The sequence below is a fragment of the Nerophis ophidion genome, linkage group LG04 (genome assembly GCF_033978795.1).
Source record: "Nerophis ophidion isolate RoL-2023_Sa linkage group LG04, RoL_Noph_v1.0, whole genome shotgun sequence".
Taxonomy (NCBI): Eukaryota; Metazoa; Chordata; class Actinopteri; order Syngnathiformes; family Syngnathidae; genus Nerophis; species Nerophis ophidion.
Window position 1 is genome coordinate 61,216,051 of NC_084614.1, and position 13,364 is coordinate 61,229,414.

At 34.8% G+C, this 13,364-nt stretch overlaps 1 protein-coding gene across 2 annotated transcripts; it reads left to right on the forward strand.

Moving 5' to 3' along the window:
* The first annotated feature begins 6 nt into the window (after nt 1-6).
* Nucleotides 7-12,912, forward strand: endou2 (endonuclease, polyU-specific 2). 2 transcript variants are annotated; one of them, XM_061898641.1, is made up of 7 exons: nt 7-2,728; nt 5,983-6,187; nt 6,757-6,865; nt 9,009-9,130; nt 9,195-9,307; nt 9,602-9,758; nt 12,568-12,912. In XM_061898641.1, the coding sequence occupies exons 2-7, from the start codon at nt 6,086-6,088 to the stop codon at nt 12,820-12,822; spliced, it is 858 nt and encodes a 285-aa protein (XP_061754625.1). In that variant the 5' UTR covers nt 7-2,728; nt 5,983-6,085; the 3' UTR covers nt 12,823-12,912. The 2 variants fall into 2 exon arrangements, with proteins under 2 accessions (XP_061754625.1, XP_061754626.1); XM_061898642.1 differs by having other exon boundaries at nt 525-2,728; nt 9,605-9,758.
* Nucleotides 12,913-13,364: the final 452 nt, after the last annotated feature.

The window sequence follows — 13,364 nt, forward strand, 5'->3', positions numbered from 1 at the left end:
CGTAGCGTTTTTCCATTGCAAACGCTTACATACTATATTAGAATTGGCGCAGCAAAGCATGTATGAAAGCATATTGTTGTTTTTTTTTTCATTCCTCTTAATTAAAACACAAATTATTATTATTATTGTAATGATTTATTTATTTGGTTAAAAACAAAAAGCTCACAAAAGGTGGAGATCTGTGTTTTTCACTGCATTATCAGAATTCAGTTACCTCGCTGCAAGATTTTTTTTTTAACACACTTACTGTATGTAAAAAGTAAAAAAAAAAAAACATTTACTAAGTGATATTTTTCAAATACTTTATTCATATCTAGCCATCTTATTTAATTATTACATAATTTGTATAGCCATCTTATTTATTATTACATAATTTGTATTTGTTGTTTTAACCTATAAATATGTCTCCTCAAAAATACATTTAAAAAATATACAAACCCCATTTCCATATGAGTTGGGAAATGGTGTTAGATGTAAATATAAACGGAATACAATGATTTGCAAATCATTTTCAACCCATATTCAAATGAATGCACTACAAAGAAAAGATATTTGATGTTAAAACTGATAAACATTTTTTTTTTTTGCAAATAATCATTAACTTTAGAATTTGATGCCAGCAACACGTGACAAAGAAGTTGAGAAAGGTGGCAATAAATACTGATAAAGTTGAGGAATGCTCATCAAACACTTATTTGAAACATCCCAAAGGTGTCCAGGCTAATTGGGAACAGGTGGGTGCCCTGATTGGGTATAAAAACAGCTTCCATGAAATGCTAAGTCATTCACAAACAAGGATGGGGGGAGGGTCACCAATTTGTAAGCAAAATGTCGAACAGTTTTAGAACAACATTTCTCAATGAGCTATTGCAAGGAATTTAGGGATTTTACCATCTACAGTCCGTAAAATCATCAAAAAGGTCAGAGAATCTGTAGAAATCACTGCACGTAAGCCATGATATTACGGACTTTTGATCCCTCATGCAGTACTGCATCAAAAACTGACATCCGTGTTTAAAGAATATCACCACATGGGCTCAGGAACACTTCATAAAATCACTGTCAGTAACTACAGTTGGTCGCTACATCTGTAAGTGCAAGTTAAAACTCTACTATGGAAAGCGAAAGCCATTTATCAACAACACCCAGGAACGCCGCCGGCTTCGCTGGGCCCGAGATCATCTAAGATGGACTGATTGCAAAGTGGAAAAGTGTTCTGTGGTCTGACGAGTCCACATTTCAAATTAGATTTGGAAACTGTGGACGTGGTGTCCTCCGCAACAAAGAGGAAAATAACCATCCGGATTGTTATAGGCGCAAAGTTCAAAAGCCAGCATCTGTGATGGTAAGGGGGTGTATTAGTGCTTAAGGCATGGGTAACTTACACATCTGTGAAGGCACCATTAATGCTGAATGGTCCATTCAGGTTTTGGAGCAACATATGTTGTCATCCAAGCAACGTTATCATGGACGCCCCTGCTTATTTCAGCAAAAAATGCCAAGCCACGTGTTACAACAGCGTGGCTTCGTAGTAAAAGAGTGTGGGTACTTTCCTGGCCCGCCTGCAGTCCAGAAATGTGTCTCCCATCGAAAATGTGTTGCGCATTATGAAGCCTAAAATACGACAACAAGACTCCAGACTGTTGAACAACTTAAGCTGTACATAAAACAAGAATGGGAAAGAATTCCACTTTCAAAGCTTCAACAAATAGTTTTCTCAGTTCCCAAACGTTTATTGAGTATTGTCAAAAGAAAATGTGATGTAACACAGTGGTGAACATGCTTTTACTTTGGCACGCGTTGCAGCCTTGAAATTCTAAGTTAATTATTATTTGCAAAAAAAAAATGAAGTTTATGAGTTTGAACATCAAATATCTTGTCTTTGTAGTACATTCAACTGAATATGTGTTGAAAAGGATTTGCAAATCATTGTATTCCGTTTATATTTACATCTAACACAATTTTTCAACTCTAATGGAAAAGGGGTATGTATATATTTTAAACTTTTTTCATACATGTTAGATCATTATTGTGTTTAGTGAGCCTATTTATATATACATATAACAATGTGTCATTTCTAAAAGAGAAAAATGTGTATGATTTAGAGAAAAGTATGTGGTGTGCAGAGAAATATGAGTCTTGTATTGTAGGTTCCCGATTTTCTAAATAGAAGATAAATTAACCATACTTTGAGCCTCAATGTGTCATTTGTAACCGCATTAAAGAGGCCAATGAGAAGAGGTAAGACTTATAAAGTGATGATATTACGACAATGATGCTATTGTGCCGCTGCGAAAGACCGGGTCGTGCCCCCCACTCTCGCACAGAGCGTCTTGTAACCTGCAGCGTGACACATTTAGCTTGTAATCCAGGTAGTGGTGCCCTGTGACACCAGTGCGAGAAACAATGAAATACTAAAGAAACAAAAGAGCGCATGTTTTAGCCTGAGATTGAAAAGAGACGACAACATTGTGTAATCCCTTTGGCTAGAGTTGCTGACAGGGGACAACCCTTTAAAATGGCCTCCCTCTCCTGTCCTGTCCTGTCCTGTCCTGTCCGGTCCCCCCGCCCCTCTTGTCCAGCCCCTGTCTTTCTTCTCCACACAGGCCGACTGACTGCCCTAAAGACACCTGCTCTCACTAACAGAGAAGAACCGTCACCTTTGGATCATCAGCCGGCCTTCTGTCGTCCTCTCTGAAGTAGGACAGCGCTCCCCACGGGATAAAAGGTCAGTGGTGGATGATGGGATGTAGCCTGAGGGGGTGCTCAAAGGGTCACCTGGGGGTCCCAAAGTTTAGTATTATAGACGTGGAGTCACTTATTTACATTGTAAAAATTGATTTACCACTTTTCATCATGGCTCCATTGGATAGTGTGGTGAGTATCCGTATGTGAAAAAATGTTGTCTTATACTGTTCATGTACATATCTTTAAAATTCAAACAAGTAACTTTTCACTGGCCAGGGAACCGTTTTTGCTGTGTTCAACACGGATCCAAAGTGCCCCACTACTGGGCAATACAAGCACGTGATTTATCTACCATTCTAATACCTTTCTCTAATCTTGATAAAAATATATATTTAAATTCTTATAATAAATGTTTTTGTTTCTAATGTATTTGTTTAAAAAATATATATCTTTTTTCATTATTTTATTATACGCAAATAGTGGAATATATTCAAATGTCTTCACACTGACATATATACTTAAGTTGAAAAATGAAAGGTATTCCCTAATAATTGTCACAAAATTGAATTATTTCCCTTAAAGCAGGGGTGTCCAATGTGCGGCCCGGTGGCCATTTGCGGCCCGCAGGTAATTTTTTTAACTGCCCCATGGCATATTTTAAAAATATGATTGAAAAATGTTTTAAATGTAAAAATTAGGAGCAAATGGGTGAAATGTAACAAGAAAATGTTGCAATGTTTACTCTGATAACACAAAGCTGCCATTCAGGCTGTTCCTTTCTTTAAAAAATAATAATGAATCAATGTCATTATGAATTATTGACCTATTCAAGGCTCCAATTACGTCATGTTAAATTTTCCACTTTGAGATATTTTTTGGGGAAAATGTTGAATATATTGTGTTTGCCATATAAAAAACTGAGCTGTTTTTTTTAAAGAAGGGCCTAAAATGAACAAACAAAAAACATAAACGACAATAAAACGTATAATTGACGGATATATCTGAAGTTGATATCGAGATTATTGTGTTAAAAGTAAACAGTAAAAAAATGTGTAATTAATTTTTTTAACACTTTAATGAGTAAGATACTTTTGGATCCCCAATAATTTTAGTGTGATTTGTTTTTAAGTGTCATTGATCAAAAAAATAATAATGAAATAAAATCGATGGTGTTATGAGTTATAAGATCTTTTTAATGCTCCAATTATTATATAATTTCAAATATTCCACTTAAAAAATATTGGGTGATAATAATGCATATTTTGTCTTTTTTTCCATCAAAAAACAGGGTTTTCTTTGACAAAAAGAGCAACAACTTAAATTTTTAAAATCATTATATTGACAGATGGACCTAATGTTGATCTGGAGATTTAAAACTTGAATAATAATTTAAAAAAATATATACTGAATAATGAAACATTTTTAATATTTTTTTGACCAAAACCCTTTGTGGTCCCCGGGATCAAGCCTTAGTGGAGGCATAAATGTATATTGGTTATACATATATTGTATTGGTTTTTAAAATAAAAAAAAATGTCAAAAGGGCCCCCGCTTGCTTTGATTTTTCAGTCCGCGGCCCTAAGTGGAAAAAGTTTGGACACCCCTGCTATTAAGGGTGTTTTGAAATGAAATAGTATGAGGCAGTAGAAATGTGTGATTTTTACCATTCCAATATTAAAACCTCTTAAGGCCCAAGTTGTTTGTTTACATGCTTGCTTTATTTCTCTTTGCTATTTGGGCCTATTGGACCCTAATTACAAATAAAAACTAAGACTCATCTTTTGATATGATGTACTTAGTCCATAAGTACACAAACGTGTACTTCATGTTTAGGGACATGCTAATACTTATTTTTACACTTTTACACTTTTTCCAAATTCCATCGTATGTTATACTCTTCTGACACCACCAGATGGCAGTATAAGTGCCCACATAAGCAGCCATTAGAACCCAATTCAATAATGTGAACAATTTTGGAAATAATGGCTAAGAGGTGCATTAGAGGTTTTAATAACACTTTTTTTTTCCAATTTTGATTGAATGTATGTTTTTTCAGAAGGGCTTTATTAAAATTTTAATAATACATATTTTTATTTTGTGTGATTTAAATGTTTATTCCAATTTATTGTCTTTCTATGTTAATAGTGGAATATCTTTATGTAATGTATGTTTTCACACCGACATATACTTTAGTTGTAAAATGGAAAGTATTATAAAATTATTATTATTTATTGTAATATTTAATTATAAGAGGCAGTAAAACTGTGTGATTTCTACCATTCCATTCCAATAATTTTTTATAATCTCAAATAACTAATATAGATTTCTGTCAGAATTGCTTTATTTAAATTCTAATAATAAATATTTTAGTTTCTACTTTATTTGGTTTGAATATGTTTATTACAAATTATTTTATTTCTACATGAGTAGCGGAATATACCTATATATGTATTCACACTGATACTTTTGTTGAAAAATGTTAAGTATAAAAAATGATATTATTTGCGATAAATGGTGATTTGAGCCGTGTAAATTCTATCAACCAACAATAATAAAACAATTGTTATTTTATTTAAATATATTTATTTTGAATTATTTGAACCTCAATAAATAAATAAAATATATTTAATTTCCTTGCGATGAGGTGGCGACTTGTCCAGGGTGTATGACGCCTTCTACCCGATTGTAGCTGAGATAGGCACCAGCGCCCCCCGCTACCCCAAAGGGAATAAACAGTAGAAAAATGGATGGATATTTAATTTCCAAAAATAAATTTACAGATGCAATTTTTACGTTCTGACTATGAGATGCTGTATAATTTAGAAAGGAAATATCACCAAAAAAGTGTTAAAAACATTCCAAACATTGACTTGTGTTGAATGAATATTTTAGTTTATGACCTAAGATGAATATGTTTTCAGATTTAAGCTAGCCCCACACATTTGACATATTGTTTGGTGTATTACTTTATACTCAAAATAAACATTTAAAATGTGTTTATTTTCATGTTTTTTAGCTGGCATGTTTAAAATATCATACACATTAAACCAGAAATAGTACAAAATAAATGAAAAAAACAAACAATAAAACATATAATACAAATGTGTTTTGAATTGTACTTATTTCAAACCTTAACACATTTTAAACACTATTCTTGTAAATAAATGATGAATTATTTAACAAATATATTATCAATAATTTTTGGTTTGTTTATTTTCATTTTAGCCTTTGTATGAGGACTTTTTTTATTGAATAGTAATTGTATTGATTTTGAGCATTGTACCTTTTTTACAGGTATACAACGAACTAGTATACTATATTTAACAATTTAGTGTACGAGAAGACCTCCTGCAGCTCCATCACCTCTGAACCGACAAGAAAGCCCAGCAGTTGTATCATGATCGAGGGGGAACGAGAGCTGTCGGCTATGGTGCAGGAACTATGGGACAATGACGTCAACCGACTACGACCTGGGAAGGACTACAGGATCTCCCTGCAGGTGCACCACACACACACACACACACGCACGCACGCACGCATGCACACACACACAAAATCTAGTCCTGCTGTTAGATTGTGGACATTTTAAAAGTACTTTTATCAGCCCCACAGGCAACGCATCATTTTGTGTGTCTGTAGCTTTAATGCGAATGAGCTGTGTTTATGCTCGGCTGTCTCCCAGAAAGTGCTATTGTGCGCTTTATCTACCTTTTACATATAGACTGTGTCTACTCTTGTCGAACGTAATAATATATGTCAACAATCACATACAAAAATGTACCATTGAGGAGTGGGACATGAGGACACTATTGTTAGTAACACGAGTATAGCTATGTTAGCTACTGTGCTAATATTACAGTCACATTAAACAGGTTAGCCGGATTTATAAAAAACAAAGTGATCAAACATACATCTTCCATGTCTGTAGTTGACTTACAAATCGTTGGCAGAGTTTTTTTCCATATGTGTAGCAAAGCCTGCTTTTTTTTAACAGTGTCCTCTGTAAAATGTCAGGTATATAGCCACAAGGAAGTTTTTTCTGTGTCCTAATTATTCTCCAATTTGTAGGGGAAAGCTGGAGACAACATGGCCATTAACGACGACGACAATGACGGAGCAGGATATCCTCTGTTTAAGTTTGTCGACGAGAATATTTTCCAAAAGGAAACTTTTTTAGGTGAGTGTTTTTTGTTTTTTTTTAAATAAAGAAATTAGGATTTAGAATCTGCTGCCTTAGCGGGCTGTTGTGGAACTCAAAACAGCAAACAAACAGGACATTTCTGCGTTGAAATGTATTGCAAATCTTCTGTATTTATTCAAGACGAGTGGAAATCAATAGATTGAGGTCGCTGGTAATACAATGTTAGCGTATCAATACATCTTGTAGATGATTATACAGCGAGTGTATAAACAAGCTTTGGATTCTTATTCAGTTGGCCGGCATTACTTGGCAGACTTTCAAGTTGTTCTCATTTATGAACAATTTTTCTCCATAGAAAATGATGTAAATCATTAAATTTCATAAAAGAGAAGTTATTTCGAAGCTAAATAAAATATAAGTAAAACTACTCACATCACAGACAATACTGTTGTCTACTGGTGATTTACAGTTCCAACCATCCATCCATTTTCTGCCGCTTTTCCCTCTCGGGGTCGCGGGGGGTTCTGGAGCCTATCCCAGCTGCATTCGGGTAGAAGGCGGCGTACACCCTGGACAAGTTGCTACCTCATCACAGAGCTAACACAGATAGACAACATTCACACTCACATTCACACACTAGGGCCACTTTAATGTTGCCAATCAATCCATCCCCAGGTGCATGTCTTTGGAGGTGGGAGAAAGCCGGAGTTATTGCTGTGATTAGTAGGTGTACAGTGTAACATCAAAACAGTTGCTAAAGCACATATTTTCCAAGTTGCATCAGTGTTTACCCCCCTTTCATCGCACCCCCTCCATCACAGCAAAGCTTTTTTTGATCTACTCCTAATCTCCTTATGACGAACAGTGGCACGTTGTGTACAGTACAGAGCACACAGAGTTCACTAGGATGCACGTCAAGCATGCTGATTCCTCCCTTTCGCTTGTTGTGTCACATGACCAGGAAGTGACAATGGCTTGCATTTTCTCTCTGTGGCCTTCTTCAAGGTGCTTTTTTATGTTATAGTATGCATTTGACTTCATTTGTCCATGTAATTCAATGCTGCTGTGTGTGAGTAGCAGCCATAAGAAGCATGTTTGCTATGTTATCAACGTCCTTGTTTCCTTTTTATTTACAAGAACCTAGTTCCAACTGAAATATTTCCATGACCACTTTGAATGTCTTCCACTTTTCTCAATTGAACACACTTTTTGACCTTGAACTATTCATAAAGCTCTCGATAAAATGCAGTAAACAATGTACTAGGGAATACCAAAATAAATGTTTTTTTTCATTATTATATTTATATAATTTTTTGTGAAAACAATTTATATTTTGTATCAGTAAGTTGTCCCTAAAAATGTTGTATTTACTAAAAAACATATATATCTTATTTTAATTAAAAAATATTTCATTAAAAAGTAATATCAGGTAAAACTATTTTATTATAATACTTTTTCGCCAACAATGATTTTATTTAAAAATAATTGTTATTTAAAATAAAATACCATAAATTATTTTGGGAATTTCCTGAATAAAAATCATAGTAATTTTGTGTGTGTGTGTGTGTGTGTGTGTATATATATATATATATATATATATATATATATATATGTATATGTGTATGTATATATATATATATATATGTATGTGTATGTATATATATATATGTGTATATATATATATATATATATATATATATATATTTTTTTTTTTTTTTTTTTTTTAAATGTAATAATTTTTGCCTAAAATTATAACAATTAAAAAACGACCTGAGGGGGGAAAAATATATTTTTATAAAAATATAATACCTGGAACATTTTTGTTTACTTACTTTTTCACTTAAATTATTTCAGTAAGTTTCCCCTAAAAATTGTAAGGAATGTTTTTATAATGTATTAATGTATTATCAACATATTATTAGAATCACTGCATTTCTTTGTTTATTGGCTAGGAGTAGTCACTTGGCTCCACTGGCTAATAGCGAAGGGTTAATAAGTATGGTTCAGAAACCCTCATTGAGAAATATGAATGCCTTTTGGGTAGCTCGTCTCTTATTTTGTCCTCATTTTTTGGAACATTATTTTTTATATTAAAGCATGTTATACTATAACATTCAATGTGATACATTTGTAACACTTTGGAAACTTGGCCTTCATAGCATCTGTTTGGTCTCGGCAGCTTTTATCTCCTTGTTGGATAACTACGTAAGTGACACCGGAGAGCCAGAAGTTGTGACTGCAGAAGAGGTGGCAGAGAACCACAAGTTCCTGGACTCCATTGTTCAGACTCCCACTATGAAGGTACACATTGTAGCTTTCTCTCTGTTACCACCAGCATTTCAATTTCTGTCGTATTTTCTTTCAGATAGCTCACAAATACCTGGTGGAGAAGCAGCTCTCTCCACAAGATACGACGCAGTTTAAAGAGCAGCTCTACAGGATCTGGTTTGAACTCTACGCGAGGAGAGGATCCAGCAGGTGGGTGCAATCTGGCACTGTGGCTTAAAATATATAATGCTTCAACAAGTGGAATCTTGCACCACCATGGCAACAGCGTGAGTAAGGTACTGTGGGTAGGGGACGTAGCAGCTCTCTTCGACTACACTGTCATCTATAACCAGCAGCAACAGAACCAATGTTGTAATAGCGCTAAGGAGCAAAAGTCACAACAATTTAAAGCACATGCAGAGCTATTTAAACCTGCAGGATGTTGACCACTCATCACACGTCAAATAAATGCCTGGTTTCTAATGCTCTCAGTCTTCTGCCCAGCAGGCCGGACTCCTCGGGTTTTGAACACGTATTTGTTGGAGAAACCAGAGGAGGGAGGACGGTCATCGGCTTTCACAACTGGATCCAGCTCTATCTGCAAGAAAAGCTGGGACACATTGACTACAAAGGATACAGCGTCAATGCAAACTCACCCAAGGTACTCGGTTACTGTCACCTACGGCTGGGCGATGTGGCAAAAAAAATGATCATGATTAATGTTTTCATATCATCCGATCTTGATTGATATCACAATTAAAACATTTTTTAAAGTGGATTACAGTGCAGGATTACAGCGAGTGTCATTGCATCCCTACTGTTTACTGTTGCAGTATCTTGTAACAGTCAGTTGCGCCTTGTTTGATTGAGGTAATATATGTTAACAGCTGACAAATGTCATTTTGTTCATATATATATATCCATATATATAATTGTGCTTCTGAGCGGTGCAACGTTACAGGTAACTCACGCTCCGGTCCGTACCTGGTTTTAGGGCCACGGTTTTACTTCTTTTTCGGTACATTTTGTGGGAGTGAAGAAAACTTTTTTTCCTCTCAAAGTTCTTTTGTTATTTTGCTTGTGATCAAAAAATGCATTCTACAGTAAAGTGTACTGAATACTATAGCACTTTTACTTCAAAATAACATTTAATTATTATTATTTGTATTCTTTAATGCCTTGTATACAATCGTGCCTTGGCAAATGGCAAATGGTGACCCAGATAGTGGAGTTTTTTTTAAATGCAAATATTGTTACAGATAGTATATTGAATCACATCACTTTAAAGAGCAGTTTGAATTTGACGTACTGTAAAATAATGTGTACTAAAACAATAAAACAAGTTAAATGATTGTTTTAGGAAAAAAATGTTTTTTATCCCCAGACAAACAAAAATAACACAAAGTGTCTGTCTGCAGTTTTTTTTAGAACATGTTCTATGAGAGTGGAATCTTTGCAGACACAAAAAGTTTGATTGAAAAATATTTAGATATTAAAATCCCATTTTCTGATTAAATTACTGGGTGTGTTGATTCTCCCAGTCCTGACTAATAAAGACTCTTTTGAGTGCCTGCAAGTCCACATTCAGGGGAGGATTAGTTGTGTGCCGGAACAGATAGTGAAACTAAAGCCTATCACTAAAGCAGGTGCTCCTTCTAAATGTTGTTTCAACTTCCATGCCAGGGTTAGTCATATTTCTTTATTTTATTAATTCTGGTCTGCTCTTCCAGCCGTGTAAGGCAGTGGTTCTCAAATGGGGGTACGCGTAACTCTGGGGGTACTTGAAGGTATTCCAAGGGGTACGTGAGATTTTTTTTAAATATTCTAAAAATAGCAACTATTCAAAAATCCTTTATAAATATATTTATTGAAAAATAGCAACAATTCAAAAATCCTTCATAAATATATTTATTGACTAATACTTCAACAAAATATGAATGTAAGTTCATAAACTGTGAAAAGAAATGCAACAATGCAATATTCAGTGTTGACAGCTAGATTTTTTGTGAACATGTTCCATAAATATTGATGTTAAAGATTTATTTTTTTGCGAAGAAATGCTCTGATTAGGGGGTACTTGAATTAAAAAAAAATGTTCACAGGGGGTACATCACTGAAAAAAGGTTGAGAACCACTGGTGTAAGGGGTAGAGAGGCACAACGCTGTTTGAACATTAATTTCGTGGTGACGAGCTGACTTTCGAGACGGTGCAACGGGAGGTCACGCACACACACGGACACAAGCACTTTCACACACAAACTTCTTCCGTGGAAACTCAAGTTTATACTTAAAAAAAAAAAACAAAAAAAAAAACTCAACGTTTTTTTTTTTTTTTTTTAAGTGAACGGAAAAACACACACAGGATTACGGTCAATAAAGGCAGACAGTTCCGCCATGTTTGATCGAGGCAATATACTAACAGCTGATCACCGTGATCGGGCTACAATTAATCGCGATCAATGATCACGTCGATATAATCGCCCAGCTCTACTGAACTCCTTTCGCACTCACAAAAAACAGGTTATTTTCCATGTTGCTGTTCTGTATAGAAGGCATCGACACAGAACGGAGGATAAGACGTTTTTTTTAATCAATTATTGTTATTTGATATCAAGTGAATTAAATGCAAATGTAAACTATAATTGTTTTTTTATTTAGTAATTTTTATCTGAAAATATAACAAATATTTTATTATTATTTTTTGTAACCAATAAATACCACGTAATTATATGCATTAATCAATTTTCAACTCCTTCTATTTGCTTTTAAATGTCTAAACAACCTTGCGCCAACATATCTCTCCGACCTCCTTCAGCCCTACTGCCCCACTCGATCCCTAAGATCAGCCGATCAGCTGCTACTGACGGTCTCTGACACAAGGCCGAAGCTTAGAGGTGACAGAGCTTTCGCTGCTGCTGCTCCCAAGCTCTAGAACGACCTACCTCTGAGTGTTAGACAAGCCTCCTCTCTTCCTGTTTTTAAATCTCTCTTAAAAACATACTTTTATTCCTTGGCTTTTAACACTAAGTGATATCCATCCTGCAATGGCGCCCCATTATACACCTGCTGTGAACCTGTTTTTATGATTTATTTATTTATTTTTTTATCATGTTCTGTTTGTGTTGTGTTGTTTGCTCGGTCCTCGTATTATCTTTTAACCTGCCCATTGTACAGCACTTTGGCTACCACTGTGGTAAATTTTAAATGTGCTTTATAAATAAAGTTGATTTGCTTTGATTTGATTAAATGTAGTCTTTAATATCATTATAATAATTGTATTTATAAAAATATATATAACAATTAAATATTAGGATATTTTTCTCTAAATAAAAACCATTATATTTAGAAAAAATATGTATTTCAATAAAATATAATACCAGGAAAATATCTGTCTAGCTATCTTTTTAGCTATGATATCTAATCTGTCTCGCTAATCGCTATCTAATCCTCTGTTTTTACCTTTCCCACAGCCTGATGAAAACAAGCACATTTTGGCTCTGCAGTTCAGCTGGAAGAATGGCATCAAGCCCAAAGGCAGCATCTTCATCGGCGTCAGTCCAGAGTTTGAGTTCGCTTTGTACACTTTGTGTTTCCTCTCCTCACCCAACGAGCGCGTCAAAGTCCAGTTCAGTTTCTATGATGTGGAGATTGTCTGCCACCACTACAACCAAAAGCACATTGGGACCACTTACCCTGTGCTCCTTAAGTACCACAACCACACTTAGGCTGTCCATTTATAGCATGCAAAGATGTGCAGGTACTGTTGTCTTTTTATTTTACATGAAGATGCAATAAAACCTTACAATACCTCATTATATACTTTTGTTTTTATTTATTTTTGCACATTTGATCAAGTAACACAAATACATGTACTTTTCTTTTAGCTTCCAAAGATGGACAAAACCCCCTAAAGCAGTGGTCCCCAACCTTTTTGTAGCTGCGGACCGGTTAACGCTTGATGATTTGTCCCGCGAGGGTGGGTGGGATTTTTTTTTTTTTTTTTGTCATGAAAAAGGGAGGTTTTTTGGGCTGGTGCACTAATTGTAAGTTTATCTTGTGTTTTTTTTATGTTGATTTAATAAAAAAAATAAAAATTATTTAAAAAATATTCAGCGCCCCGGTACCAATCGGCCCGGTGGTTGGGGACCATTGCCTTAAAGCAGTGGTTCTCAAATGGGAGTACGCGTACCCCTGGGGGTACTTGAATGTATGCCAAGGGGTACGTGAGATTTTTTAAAAATATTCTAAAAATAGCAACAATTCAAAA

Bases quoted from the DNA above. Each gene is read 5' to 3' on its own strand.
- endou2 (XM_061898641.1), top strand. From the start codon at position 6,086: ATGATCGAGGGGGAACGAGAGCTGTCGGCTATGGTGCAGGAACTATGG. The intron at 6,188-6,756 runs GTGCACCACACA...TCCAATTTGTAG, and splicing joins ACTACAGGATCTCCCTGCAG to GGGAAAGCTGGAGACAACAT. The intron at 9,759-12,567 runs GTACTCGGTTAC...CCTTTCCCACAG, and splicing joins TCAATGCAAACTCACCCAAG to CCTGATGAAAACAAGCACAT.